This window comes from Mirounga leonina, unplaced genomic scaffold, assembly GCF_011800145.1.
Source record: "Mirounga leonina isolate KUSES-001 unplaced genomic scaffold, KU_Mleo_1.0 Mir_176, whole genome shotgun sequence".
NCBI lineage: Eukaryota > Metazoa > Chordata > Mammalia > Carnivora > Phocidae > Mirounga > Mirounga leonina.
The window spans coordinates 59549643-59565274 of record NW_023270454.1 but is presented as its reverse complement, the minus strand read 5'-3'; the positions used below and the strand labels follow the sequence as shown (position 1 = coordinate 59565274).

The 15632-nt window shown below is 38.6% G+C and overlaps 1 protein-coding gene across 1 annotated transcript in view; it reads left to right on the top strand.

Moving 5' to 3' along the window:
* The first annotated feature begins 12677 nt into the window (after window positions 1-12677).
* The window catches only part of ADAD1 (adenosine deaminase domain containing 1), a 49966-nt gene continuing 47011 nt past the window's right edge, over window positions 12678-15632 (top strand). Inside the window, exons 1-2 of the mRNA XM_035023132.1 lie at window positions 12678-12851; window positions 13617-13805. Of these exons, the coding sequence (XP_034879023.1) occupies window positions 12680-12851; window positions 13617-13805 (361 nt within the window). The 5' untranslated portion in view covers window positions 12678-12679. The remainder of the gene's footprint in view (window positions 12852-13616; window positions 13806-15632) is intronic.

Below are 15632 nucleotides of genomic sequence, written 5' to 3'. Positions count from 1 at the left end.
TACCAGCAAGGCCATCATTCAGGATAGAAGGAGAAATGAGGAGTTTCCAAGACAAACAACTAAAGGAGTTCATGAACACTAAACCAGCTCTGCAAGAAATATTAAAGGGGACCTTTTGAGCAGGAAAGAGAAACCAAAAGTAACAAAGACTAGAAAAGAACAGAGAAAATCTACAGGAACAACAACTTTACCGACAATACAATAGCACTGAATTCATATCTTTCAGTAATTACTCAGTGTAAATGGACTAAATGCTCCAATCAAAAGACACAGGGTATCAGAATGGATTAAAAAAAACAAGACTCATCAATATGTTGCTTACAAGAGACTCATTTTATTTTTTTATTTTTTTATTATTATTATTTTTTAAAGATTTTATTTATTTATTTGACAGAGAGAGAGATAGCGAGAGCAGGAACACAAGTAGGGGGAGTGGGAGAGGGAGAAGCAGGCTTCCCGCGGAGCAGGGAGCCCGATGCAGGACTCGATCCCAGGACCCTGGGATCATGACCTGAGCCGAAGGCAGACGCCCAACGACTGAGCCACCCAGGCACCCTACAAGAGACTCATTTTAGATGCAAAAACACACCCAGATTGAAAGTGAGGGGGTGGAGAACAATTTATCATGCTAATGGACATCAAAAGAAAGCTGGAGTAACCATACTTACATCAGAAAAACTAGATTTTAAACCAAAGACTGTAATAAGAGATGAAGGATGACACTATATCATAATAAAAGTACCTATCCAACAAGAAGATCTAACAATTATAAATATTTATGCCCCTAACCTGGGAGCAGCCAAATATATAAATCAATAACAAACTTAAACTCATTGATAATAATATAATAATAGTAGGGGACTTTAACACCGCACTCACAGCAATAGACAGATCATCTAAGCAGAAGATCAAGAAAACAAAGACTTTGGATGACACACTGGACCAGATGGACTTAAAAGATATATTCAGAGCATTTCATCCTAAAGCGGCGGAATACATATTCTTTTCAAGTGCACATGGAACATTCTCCAGAATAGATCACATACTAGGTCACAAATCATGCCTCACCTGGTAAAAAAAAAGACTGAGATCATACCATGCATATTTTCAGACCACAATGCTATGAAACTTGAAGTCAATCACAAGAAAAAATTTGGAAGAACCACAAATACATGGAGGTTAAAAAACATCCTACTAAAGAATGAATGGGTCAACCAGGAAATTAAAGAATTAAAAAAAAAAAAAGGAAGCAAATGAAAATGAAAACGTGACAGTCGAAAACCTTTGGGATGCAGCAAAGGTAGTGCTAAGAGGGAAGTATATTGCAATATAGGCCTTCCTATAGAAGGAAGAGAAGTCTCAAATACACAACCTGACCTTACACTTAAAGGAGGTGGAAAAAGAAAAGCAAATAGAGCCTAAATCCAGCAGGAGAAGGGAAATAATAATGATTAGAGCAGAAATCAATGATACAAAAATAAAAAAAACAACAGAACAGATCAATGAAACTAGGAGCTGTTTCTTTGAAAGAATTAAGAAGATTGATAAACACCTAGCCAGACTTCTCAAAGAGAGAGAGAGAGAGAGAGAAAGGACCCAAATAAATAAAAACATGATTGAAAGAGGAGAGATCACAACCAACACCAAAGAAATATAATTATAAGAAATCATTATGAGCAGTTATATGCCAACAAATTAGGCAATCTGGAAGAAATGGATAAATTCCTAGAAACATAAAAACTACCAAAACTGAAACAGGAAGAAATAGAAAACCTGAAGAGACCCATAACCAGGAAAGAAATTGAATCAGTCATCCAAAATCTTCCAACAAACAAGAGTCCAGGGCTGGATGGCTTCCCAGGTGAATTCTACCAAACATTTAAATAAGAATTAATACTTATTCTTCTGAAATTGTTCCAAAAAATGGAAATGGAATGAAAACTTCCAAACTCTTTCTATGAGGCCAGCATTACCTTGATCCCGAAACCAAAGACCCCACTAAATAGAATTACAGACCAATATCCTTGATGAACATGGATGCAGAAATTCTCAACAAGATACTAGTCAATCAGATCCAACAGTACATTAAAAGGATTATTCACCACAACCAAATGGGTTTTATTCCTGGGCTGCAGGCGTGGTTCAACATCCACAAGTCCATCAATGTGATTCACCACATTAACAAAAGAAAGGATAAGAACAATATGATCCTCTCAATAGATGCAGAAAAAGCATTTAACAAAATACAGCATCTTTCTTTTTTAAGATTTTATTTATTTATTTGACAGAGAGAGAGCAGGAGAGCACAAGCAGGGGGAGCAGCAGAGACAGAGGGAGAAGCAGACTCCCTGCTGAGCAGGGAGCCCGATATGGGCTCAATCCCAGGACCCTGGGATCATGACCTGAGCCAAAGGCAGACGCTTAACCCACTGAGCCACCCAGGTGCCCCAATAGAGCATCCTTTCTTGATATAAATCCTCCATAGTGTAGGGATAGAGGGAACATACCTCAACATTGTAAAGGCCATATATGAAAGACCCACAGCTAATATCATCCTCAATGGGGAAAAACTGAGAGCTTTTCCCTTAAGGTCAGGAACACGACAGGTATGTGGACTCTCACCACTGTTGTTCAACATAGTATTGGAAGTCCTAGCCTCAGCAATCAGACAACAAAAAGAAAGAAGACATGCAAATTGGCAAGGAAGAAGTCAAATTTTCACTCTTCACAGACGACTTTATACTCTAGGTAGAAAACCCGACTGGAAAGATTGCACTAAAAAATTGCTACAACTGAATTCAGCAAAGGTGCAGAATCTAAAATCAATGCACAGAAGTCTGTTGCATTTCTATACACCAATAATGAAGCAACAGAAAGCGAAATCAAGAAATTGATCCTGCTTACAATTGCACCCAAAACAATAAGATACCTAGGAATAAACCTAAACAAAGAGGTAAAAGATCTGTACTCTGAAAACTAAAACACTTATGAGAGAAACTGGGAGGAAGACACAAAGAAATGGAAAAGCATTCCATGCTCATGGATTGGAAGAACAAATGTTGTTAAAATGTCTATAACTACCCAAAGCAATCTACACGTTCAATGCAATCCCTATCAAAATTACACCAGCTTTTTTCACAGAGCTAGAACAAACAATTCTAAAATTTGTATGAAACCAGAAAAGACCCTGAATAGCAAAAGTAATGTTGAAAAGAAAACCAAAGCTGGAGATATCACAATTCCAGACTTCAAGCTGTATTACAAAGTTGTAATCACCAAGACAGTATGGTACTGGCACAAAAACAGACACATAGATCAATGGAGCACAATAGAGAGCCCAGAAATGGACCCTCAACTCTACGGTCAACTAATCTTCAATAAAGCAGGAAAGAATGTCCAATGGAAAAAAGACAGTCTCTTCAACAAATGGTGTTGGGAAAACTGGATGGCAACATGCAGAAGAATGAAACTGGACCACTTTCTTACACCACACACAAAAATAAATTCAAAATGGATGAAAGCCCTAAATATGAGAAAGGAATCCATCAAAATCCTAGAGCAAAATGAAGGCAGCAACTTCTTTGATCTCAGCCACAGTAACTTTCTACTAGACATATCTCAGGAGGCGAGGGAAACAAAAGCAAAAATAAACTATTGGGATTTCACCAAGATAAAAAGCTTCTGCACAGCAAAGGAAACATCAACAAAACTAAAAGGCAACCTATGGAATGGGAGAAGATATTTGCAAATGACATATCAGATCAAGGGCTACTATCCAAAATCTATAAAGAACTTACCAAATTCAACACCCAAAACCCAAAAATCCAGTCAAGAAATGTGCAGAAGACATGTACGGACATTTCTCCAAAGAAGACATACAAATGGCAAACAGACACACGAAAAATACTCAACACCACTCATCATCAGGGAAATACAAATCAAAACCACAATGAGATATACCACCTCACACTGGTCAGAATGGCTAAAATGAACAACTCAGGAAAACAACAGATGTTAGTGTGGATATGGAGAAAGGAGAACCCTCTTGCACTGTTGGTGGGAATGCAAACTGGTGCAGCTGCTGTGGAAAACAGCATGGAGGTTCTTCAAAAAGTTAAAAATAGAGCTACCCTATGATCCAGCAATTGCACTACTGGGTATTTACCCAAAGAATACAAAAGTACTGATTCAAAGGGATACATGCACCTTGATGTTTATAGCAACATTATCCACAATAGCAAAATTACAGAAACAGCCCAAGTGTCCATCAACTGATGAATGGATAAAGAATATGCGGTATATACAATGGAATATTAATCAGCCTTAAAAAATAATGGAATCTTGCTAATTTCAATGATGTGGATGGAGCTAGAGAGTATTATGCTAAGCAAAATAAGTCAGAGAAAGACAAATACATAGGATTTCACTCATATGTGGAATTGAAGAAACAAATGAGCAAAGGGGGGAAAAGAGGCAAAGCAAGAAACAGACTCTTAACTATAGAGAACTGATGGTTACCAGAGGGGAGGTAGGTAGGAGGATGGTTTAAATAGGTGATGGGGATTAAGAAGTGCACTTGTGATGAGCACTGGGTGTAGTATGGAAGTGTTGAATCACTATATTGTACACCTGAAACTAATATTGCACTGTGTTAACTGGAATTTAAAAGCTTAAAAGAAAAAAAAAAGATGATAAAGCAGAGAGGGAGACATATGGTATTTATAGAGAAAGGGATTAAAATATCAGATAGGATATTTAAAGAATACCTCACTAAGAAGACTACTTCTAAAGCCCTGATGAAAATTAACCTTGGTCAAGTTACCTGGCCCCTGAGTCTCAATTTATTTCTTCATCTGCGAAATAGGCATATTATCGTCTACTTCATTGGGAGGAAAATTGATAAACAACATAGTACCTGTTACCCAGTAAATGCTTGGTATTATTGTTTTACTTCATATATGAATAAGTACTGAAGTTTTAAAGATAACTTTTAAATTTTTGCCACAGTATTTAATACATAAAATGTCCATGGCAGAAAAATAGATGGTTTAACCCTCATTTCTGCATTGGCCATACGATTGTTGTTAGAATTTGTCATTTACTTCTTGTACACCATTCCATGTCTATTGCCTTCCACTACTATCTCAGATGATTAAGGCTCCTTATTCAGGGGAATAATCTGTCAAGAACTGTGAAGGGTTTGAGATTTTATTCTGCTTGAAAGCTTTAAAGTAATCTGCCCCAGTTTCATGGATGTTTGCAGAAGACATGAGACTCCTGGGTCAGAGACTAAGGACTTTATTATTCACAGCATGGACATCTGCGTGTCTGTATAGTTCTACTTGTCCAGATCACATGGAGGTAGCATGTATGGGTCCAGATGAATGCTGCATACACAGTGGGGTGTGTTATGTAGAAAAATTCTGAACTAAGGGAAATCTAATATTTTAATGACAGAGGAAACACTGTATCTTTCAGGGCTATAAGCAAATCTACTCTTTGCACATGGGGTAGATACTATCTCTGTTTTCCAAGGTTGTTTGCTCTACAAATATCCTTGAAAATTTAGTCCTGAACAAAGAGCAGTTAAATGTGCTTGCAAGAAATGCAGAAACGTGGGAGACCCATTAGAATATCTTCCAACATAATCTGAGTTTTGTTTCTGAGAGATCTGAGCGTAATGGAAATACATAAAGTTGCTCTACTCTGCTACTAATGTAGGGGCACTAAGAGACTTTTCACCATGGAGCCATCTCCATTTCTCTTTGCCTCCACTGTGTAGCAGCAACCCTATTTCCTGCAATGATTAGAATTAGTCACTATAACCACACCTTTTTACTAGTTCAACCAGTTTGCACTTGCAAACCCAAGTAACTAGGTGGCAGCCTCAGATTGTAATTTAATAAGACCATTGTTGAATTCCCAGTAGAAACATTCCTCCCTTGGATACTAAGAGTTCTTGACAGCAGAACTGGACAGAAAGCATAGATTTTGAAGGAGCTTGTTAGGTGTAATAGTGAGAGGAGACACTTCCTCTTTAAACACTCAGTTATTGGTCTCATGTATTCTGTTTATGGGAGGTATAGTGTGAGATACAGATCACTAGTTTAGAACATCTACTACATCCTATAGGGCAGCACCCCAGCTGATCTCTCCCAGACCAAGGAATCACTGAATCTTCAGTAATCTATTCCACTGGTATAAGTACAACTGCATCTGGGTAGTGATACAACTAGTGAAACCCATGGGCATCAACTTTCTTTCATTGTAAGGTAGGTTAATTTTCATTCTGTTAACAGGAGACCATAGTAATAAAGAAAAATTATTTAAACAGAAAACTATTACTCTTCATGTTTGATGCTCAAGATTAATAAATATTGACTTCCTCCTCTTCAAAGGCTGGAATTCATTGAAACACACAGATATCAGAGATACGGAGGTTAAAAAAAAAAGTCAGCTTTATTGCTTAATTAAAGAATCTAAATTGGAAAATGTGGCTAGTGGTGTGGCCAAATGGGGTTGCTAATGCTCTCTAAATACACAAACTTACTATATTAATGCAAGCTGGACAAATTCAGCTTTCCCCTTACAGCATGCACAACAGAGGAAATCAGATTTGCATCCTCCTTCCAGGCAGGCTAGCTTCAAAAGGTGAAAAGAGAGGAAGGGGCTGAGTTTATTTTCCTGTCTCCAGAGCACAAAAGAGATTAACTTCTGGGGAGGAGTAAACAAAGTGTTGGGAGAAAAACTAGGTTATTATTCTGGTGGAATCTCCTCATAATAGAAACATGAAACCTGGGGAAAGGAGCTAATCGAGAGAATTAGTTCACAAATTTACAAATTTATAAATCTATCCTGTACCATTTCACTTGCCATTTGACTTGATGACCGTCAGGTCTACCTGTATTTATTCTGAGAGCCCAAGCTTTGTTTCCATCAACCTCCTGACATCACTCCACATAGTTAGACCACTGCATATACACCTAATGACCTGGCAAGGGTCTACTTGCTGTCACTCTTGATACCACTTGCTCTCTTTCTGTGCTTTTTAAAGCACCTTACTCCAAAAATGCTTCCCAACTTTGATACAGATATACTTCTTTATATTGCACTTCACTTTATTGTGCTTTACAGATAATGTGTTTTTGTTGTTGTTTTTTACAAATTGATGGTTTGTGGCAACCCTGCATCAAGCAAGTCTATTGGCACCATTTTTCCAATAGCATTTGCTCATTTTGAGTCTCATGTTTCATTTTGACAATTCTCACAGTATTCTAAACTTTTTCATTATTACTATACTTATAGTGGTGACCTCGGATCAGCAATCTTTGATGTTATTATTATAATTGTTTCAGGGTGCCAAAAACTGCACCCATCTAAGATGGCAAACTTAATTGATAAATGTGTATATTCTGACTGCATCATTGACTAGCCGTTCCACCATCTCTCTCCCTCTCCTCAGATCTCCCTGTTCCTTAAGACACAAGCTGTGAATGCAAATGAGAAGTTCTTGAAGGAAATTAAAAGTGCTATTCCAGTGAATACACCAATGGTAAGAAAGCAACACAGCCTGATTGCTGATATGGAGAAAGTTTTAGTGGTCTGGATAGAAAAATCAAACCACAGCATTCCTTTAAGGCAAAGCCTAATCTAGAGCAAGGCCCTAACTCTCTGATTTTACAAAGGTTGTGAGAACTGAGGAAACTGTAGAAGAAAAGTTTGAAGCCAACAGAGGTGGTTCATAAAGTTTAAAGAGAGAAGCCATCTTCATCACATAAAAGAACAAGGCGAAGCAGCAGTGCTGATGTGGAAGCTACAGCAAGTTATCCAGGAGATCTAGCTAAGATCATTAATGAAGATGGCTACACTAAACAGATTTTCAATTGTAAACAAAACAGCCTTCTGTTGGAAAAAGATGCCATCCAGGAATTTCAGAGCTAGAGAGATCAATGCCTGGCTTCACAGCTTCAGAGGACAGGCTGACTCTCTTGTTAGGGGCTACTACGGCTGGTAACTTTAAATAGAAGCCAATGCTCATTTGCTATTTTGAAAATCCTAGGGCCCTTAAGAACTGTCCCAACTCTACTCTGCCTGCTCTATCAATGGAACAACAAAGCCTGAATGACAGCACATCTGTTTATAAAATGGTTTACTGGATGTTTTAAACTCATTATGGAGACTTACAGCTCAGAAAGATGATCCTTTCAAAATAGCACTGCTCATTGGCAATGCACTTGATCACCCAAGAGTTCTGATGGAGATATATAATAAAATTAATGTCATTTTTGCTAACAAAACATCCATTTTGCAGCTCATGGATCAAGGATTCATTTCAACTTTCACGTCTTATTGAGAAATCCATTTGTAAGGCCAGAGCTGCCATAGATAGGATTCTCCTGATGGATCTGGGCAAAATAAATGGAACCCCCCTGGAAAGGATTCACCATTCTAGATGCCATTAAGGATATCCATGATTCATGGGAAGAGGTCAAAACATCAATATTAATAGGAGTTTGGAAGAAGTAACTGCAGATGTGGTGGAAATAATAAAAGAACTAGAATTAGAAGTGGAAACTGAAGGGCGCCTGGGTGGCTCAGATGGTTAAGCATCTGCCTTCGGCTCAGGTCATGATCTCAGGGTCCTGGGATCGAGTCCCGCATTGGGCTCCCTGCTCCTTGGGAGCCTGCTTCTCCCTCTGTCTCTCTCTCTCTCATGAATAAATAAAATCTTAAAAAAAAAAAATAAGTGGAAACTGAAGATGTGACTGAATTGCTGCAATCTCATTGATAAAGCTTGAATGGATGAGGAGTTGCTTCTTATGGATGAACAAAGAAAGTATTCTCTTGAGAAGGAACCTAATCTGGTGAACATGTTGTAAAGAGTGTTGAAATGACAACAAAAGACCTAAAATGTTACATAAACTAAGTTGATAAAGCAGCAACAGGGTTTAGAGGATTGACTCCAAATTTGAAAGAATTTGTGTTAGTAAAATGGTTTCAAGAAGCACTGTGTGCTCCAGAAACATCATTAGTGAAAGGAAAAATACTGATGCAAGGAACTTCATTGTTGCCTTAAAGAAACTGCCACAGCCACCCAACCTTCAGCAACACCATCCTGATCAGTCAGCAGTCATCAACATTAAGGCAAAACTCTCCACCAGCCAAAAGATTACTCCTCAGTTGGTGGTAGCATTTTTTAGCAACAAAGTATTTTTTTTTTAAAGATTTTATTTTATTTATTTGAAACAGAGAGAGAGAGCACAAGAGGGGTAGGGTGAGAGGGAGAAGCAGACTCCCTGGCGAGCAGGGAGCCCAATGCAGGACTCGATCCCAGGACTCCGGGATCATGACCTGAGCTGAAGGCAGTCGCTTAACCAACTGAGCCACCCAGGCGCCCAACAAAATATTTTTTAAATTAAGGTATGTACATTGTGTTTTTAGACACAATGCTATTGCACACTTAATAGACTATAGTATAGTGTAAATATTACTTTTATATGCACTGGAAACCAAAAAATTCATTTGACTTGCTTTATATTGATATTCACTTTATTGTAGTGGTCTAGAACTCGATCTGCTAGGTCTCTGAAATACGCTTGTTTTTAAAAGTTGCTAAGAAAGTAGATCTTGAAAGTTTTTATCACAAAAAAGAAAAAAATTATGGGATGGATGTAACTACTTATGGCAATCAATTCACATTATATACAGTTAACAAATCATTACACTGTATATCTGAAACTAATTTATGTCAATCATATCTCAATTAAAAAGAAATTTAACTCAGAAAGCATATTTAAAAAAAAAACCCACAGTAATAACTGCTTCAGGCAAGATCCAAAGATGAATGAAAATTAGTGAAACTCCAGGGTGAAGCAGGATATTTGCATAACCTCAAATTATCTTCCTCAAAATATTTATTAATATGGTGGCTTTAATATATGCCCATAAATTCTGTGATACTCCTCTCTCCAGTAGGTGGTTCTCTATTTCCTTCCCCTTCTGTGTAGGATGGAATCCTTTACCAAAAACAGTCCAGAAAAGGAAAAAACAGTAACTTTACAGTGGAGAAACCTGACAGCCTTAACCAAGTCATCAAGGTTAATATTACCAATAGTTGCTGACATCATGTACTCCCTGATATGCTATGAGAAGGGCACTTCATCTATGCAGTCGTCTCCCCAACACCCTTAACTCTTGTATAACCACCAGAAAACATCAGGCAAACCAATATTGAGAACCATGCTACAAAATACCCTACCATTACTCTTCACAAGTGGCAAGGTCATGAACACAAGGAAAGACTGAAAAACTATTATATGAGACAGATGACTAAGATGTGACCACTAAGTGCAATGTGATATCCTGGACTGAATCATGGAACAGAAAATGGACATTAAATGAAAAACTGGTGAAATCCAAATGAAGTGTATAGTATAGTTAGTAATCTACTAATGCCAATTTCTTAGTTTTGATAATTGTGCAGTGGTTATGTATGATATTAACATTAGGGAAAACTGGACGGAAGGGTAGGCGAACTCTTTGTGTTATCTTTACAATTCTGTAAATCTAAAATTATTTCAAAATAAAACATTGTGTATATACCCACTTTATCTTTAAGAGTAATTTTTACCTATTCCTTTTACTTCTTGAGCTTCTATTTTCATTCCAGATCCCTCCTCAAACTTGATCCTAACGTAACTGTATATTTTCGTACGCAGAGGTTTTATTCATCATCCCTATCATACTTCTTGGCAACAGCATTTGAATTTTTTAATTTCCTGTAAGCAAAAGTCTCCAGATGTTAAGGAAAAAAAAATTCTGCTTTGGGTTTCATTACAATTATTAACGGGCATTTGATCAAAGGAACATGTCAATACGCTTCAATAATCACTAAAGAAAAACAAGTGTTTATTGAAAATGCATTGCTTAATGAGAGGAACGAAGCTATTTTTTTCTTCCAATTAGCCCATGTGTTTGTGGGTGGATATTACTTCTTGCTGTAATGAGGTAAAATACTATCAACTCTATTGTTTTCTTTCCCTTTCCCTTTTTCCTTTAAAACAATTTAACCCTTGGGAAATCTTACCTGCATAAAAAAGTAGGGGGGCATTTATATATTGTTATAATGCTATCACTCAATTCCTTGAGTTCCTTCCGGGTTACAAGCCAAACTTGATCAGCAATTTACTAAAGAGAAACTGAACCAGGTATTAGCCAGAACATAATTAATTAGTCATAGATGTAGTGTGGTCTTGCTTTAATATTCTCCTTGAGGAGAAGGGGAGGGCTTGAGTCTCTACAAAGTGATTACACATCAACAATGACTGAGGTTATTTTCTTCAATAAAATCAGCTCCCTTGGATTGGGGCTAAGGCCAAGACTGACCTAGCACATATCGAAATCTTGTCTACATCATAATGTGTATAAATAAGAAAACCAGTTGCCTTCATAAGAAAATACATATACATTTAACCGTCTGTCAGCCAACACCTCCATTAGGGTCTCCAACTTTCACGAGTGCCAAGAACCGAAAACACCCACAATGGGTTTGTCATCATTCGCTCTCAACGGCCCCACCTGCTTTCATGATTGTTCATTGTTTGGCTCCACCAGTGAAACTTATGCAGGAGTCCGAGGTGGGTTTTTTCTGTAAACATTAAAGACACGGTTGAGGCCAAACCTTGTCCACAGGGGCCTTCTCAGAGTCTAAGCAGGTTTGAGCCAAAGGTTTCCTTGAAACCACCCGCACACTGGCTCCCGGAGCACAGCCTCCAAGCATCCTGCATAAGGAGGTCCCAACACGGTGCTTTGTGGAGGACGGCGGTTAGGGGGATGTGGACGGCACTCGGTACGACAGCGAACAGGCCACCCTGCGCAACCTTAACCCGACTTCTGCGACAGCGACGGCCGCAGCAGGCCCGAGCATCCGCGCCCAGAGGGCAAGGCCGGCGTCACGGGGCCTCGAACGCGCGCGCGCGGCGTCCGACGTCTCGCCGCTTGTTGACGCAGGCCGCACAGCGCGCCTGCGGAGCCCGCCGGGCCCACATAGCCCCGGGGGCGCTGCGCGGCGCGGGCGTGAGCGCAGGCCCCAAACCCCGGCTGCGGAGACGGTTGGTGATTGGATGAGGCTTGGCGTGGGGGTGTTAGTTCGGGGACTGCGGGGACGCCACGAGGCGGCTTTTGAAAGACGCCGCCCTGGGCGCGCGGCTCTCGCGCGGAGCCCCCGCAGCCAGAGCTTGAGGCCGGGAGGAGGAAGCAACGGCGTCGGCGGCTGGGGCCGGGGAGCCCCGAGGCTGGGGCTCGGTCTCCGGCCTGCGGGGCAGGAAGGACAGTTTCGGTGGGTGGGAGTTGGGCTGGGAACCGGGCCGCTGAGGGTCTCGTGTTTTAGGTTTTCTTTTTCTCTTTTTCCTTGACCCCCGAGTAGTTGTAGGAGCTTTCCGCGTGAACCGCTCTGACCCTTTACCCTTGTGTAGCAGTGCTTTGGAAGGGATAGAGGAGGGACGAGCCTGTTAAAACTCTAGTCGCAAAGTCAGACATCAGTTAAGAGATTTAGCTGTATGTCGCGGGAGTGTGTTTAAGCCATTTATGGAGATTTGTATATTTTTAATTTCGGAGTAAGTATTTTTATCTAGTACTTTTTTGTTTTCTGCCAATTCTCTTACGATTTGTAGGTGAGAAAATGTCTGGCAACAATGCCTGGTTTCAGAGTTCCCGGGTCCCTAGCTTTGCTCAAATGCTGAAAAAGAACTTGCCAGTTCAGCCATCAACCCAGACGGTAACTGCACCCGCAAGATACTCTTCAGAAAGTTACAGCCTGTCGAATATGGCTTCCAAGGTGACGCAAGTGACGGGTATGACTTCTTTTTCATTTGCAATAATGCCTTCGTTCTTGAAGATTCAAGGATGGCCAACAAGTACTGTTGAGCCTCCAGTTTAAATGTTGCCTAGATATATATACATTTACGAGTGGCTGTGTCTCGTTTGGAATTCCGATTTGACTCTGAACACTGTAAGAGGCCCGTGGAAATCCTTTTCCTCGCTGCTCATTCTTTACTAACTGTTCAACCGCTTCAAGCCTTGGTTGTGAAGGTTGTGTTGGTCCTTTCAGGGAAGGGACTGGACTTACCCTGGTTTCTACTCCACATATCGCTTAGCATAAGTATGAAGCAGGGACAAACACTTAAATTCAGTTGAATTCAGTGTGAAAAGTAAGATAAAATAGTGAATAGAAAACAGAAACTGATCTTTGTCCCAGGTCTGCATCTTTAGTCCAGGCCTTAGTGACGTAATGTGTTAAAAAAAAAAAAAAAGGCTTTGAGAGCCTCTGAAGACCTTGACATCATTAAAATTCTGTGATTCTTGATATCACTTCATATTAGGACAATGATAGCATTTCTTTGCAAAAATGGTTCTAGTACTCCAAAAAGGTATATGCATCAACAGGTTACACTCGTCATGTGTGCCAAAATTTTTTAGTAGAAAATTACTTGTAATGAAGAACACATATAACTAGACGTATCAGGGACAATCTTCCATTTTAGAGGAGAATTTAGTACTTTAGCTTTTTTTTTTTTTTTAATTTTACAGAACTGACAACTATAACCATATATTTTTAGGTAATTTTCCAGAACCATTGCTTTCCAAAGGTCTTTCATCTATTTCAAATCCTGTCCTTCCTCCAAAAAAAATACCTAAGGAATTCATAATGAAATACAAACGTGGAGAGATAAATCCTGTGTCAGCTTTGCACCAGTTTTCACAAATGCAGCGGGTTCACCTTGACCTTAAGGAAACTGTAACAACAGGCAAGTGCAAAGTTGTGTCTGGTTATTACAGTACTAGAAGATATTTTCCTGTTAAAAGCAGAGCATATAAATAGTACTAAATTCGATTATTTTCTATATTTACAGAATTTGGGGTTAGGTAACTACTGGTATGTTTCGACAAGTATACTTCAGAAATTTTTAGATTCATATTTTTCTGCAAATAACTTACATGTACAAAATTTTTACAGTCAAATTTTAATTTTTTGTGTATGGCTAGTTGAAATCCCATCAGCCTCGTGGATTATTTTCAGGTGTAAGTACTTGTAGACTAAACATGCTTTTGAAGAGTTGTTGAATATTTGGACTACGATTATCTAATGTGATGATGATACCTAACAAAATTATGGTCTAATTTAGCTTCTGAAATTCAAGGTTCAGAGGTGAAAATAGCACTTACATGATTGATACTCCATCTGCAGAATTGTCTGTGACTATTTTTCCATTCTCTCTTAAACCACCCCCAACCTGTAGAAGGCTACAATAGTACAGATCAAATAAAATGCAAAAAGCTGCCTCTAATCTCCTTACCTCATGACCAGTGATTAGAGAGAACTTTAGGAAAGTGGAGGGATGAGATAATAAGTGCTTTTAATAGACATGGAGAGGGTAAAAGTATAAGAGGCAAAGAAACACAGTCCTTAAAAATATATGTGCACAAATATGTGTGTGTGTGTATACAAAGACATTATCAAGTAGTTTGGGTTTTTAAGTTTTACCATTGCTAACTTTTGCCAATATGGGTCTCAAGGCATCCTTGTAAAAGAATTTAAAGCTTTTGAGATTTTAGCTAAGATTGTCATAGTGAAGTCAAATTTCCAGTCTGTTCTTTTGGAGGAAATAACAGTAAACAGATGATAAAGATAGAATCTTAATATATAAGGTAGAGTTTTTCTAGGTCCAATCACTATAGGTTGGATTACTTCATAATCAATACTGTGGACTTAATTTTTGTGTCAGTAGTTTTCCCTCCATTCTTTTCAGACTGTTCTGAAAAATGTAAACTGTTGGTCACAGAAAGAAAAAAAAAATGTGTAAGGGCAGATCTTTATTGATCTGAGCAAAAGCTACTCAAAAACACAATCCATTGATTAGTAATGGTATTCACTTTGTGTGCATAGTACTAGTTGAATAATCTGAATCAGTAGGTTTAGTGATGAGACCAGAGTTATCAGTATTTTAACAACTCTATAGGTGACTTAAATACATACTAAAGTTCGAGAATCTGAAGTATGATAGGATGAAGCTTTAAAAGCTCAGCACTCTGATACAGAGTTCTTAATAAATTTGATGGACGATATCTCGCACATAAGAATCATCTGGGCCATCAGTTAAAAATACAAAATATTCTCAGGTTTTGTAAATTTGGATTGGAACCTAGGTGATCATAAGGAAGGAACTTGGGAAACTGAAGTCATAGATAGTGAGAGGAAAGCAGTTTACTCAGATGCAGTCAGGAATTGCTTGTAAAACCTCGATGTACATCTTTAAAAACACAGAAGTTAGTGTAATATGTGAGAAAATAATGATGATGATGACGAGGCTTATGTGGAGTGACATTGTACCTAGACATCCATAACCAGGGTAGAATCTTAAGTTAACTAAAGGCCTTCTAAAGTCTAAATTACCAAATAGTAAAACTGGAAAAATCTTTGCCCTATAAATTTAGATGATTCCATTTCATTTTTCATTAGGCAAAAATGAAAACTAGGTAAAAGTAATTATGTAAAGGTAATCCTTCTAGGAATTTTGGGTGGCTGGACATTGAGTTTAATTCTTTAGCATATCTTCTTTATTATGTTTCAGTTT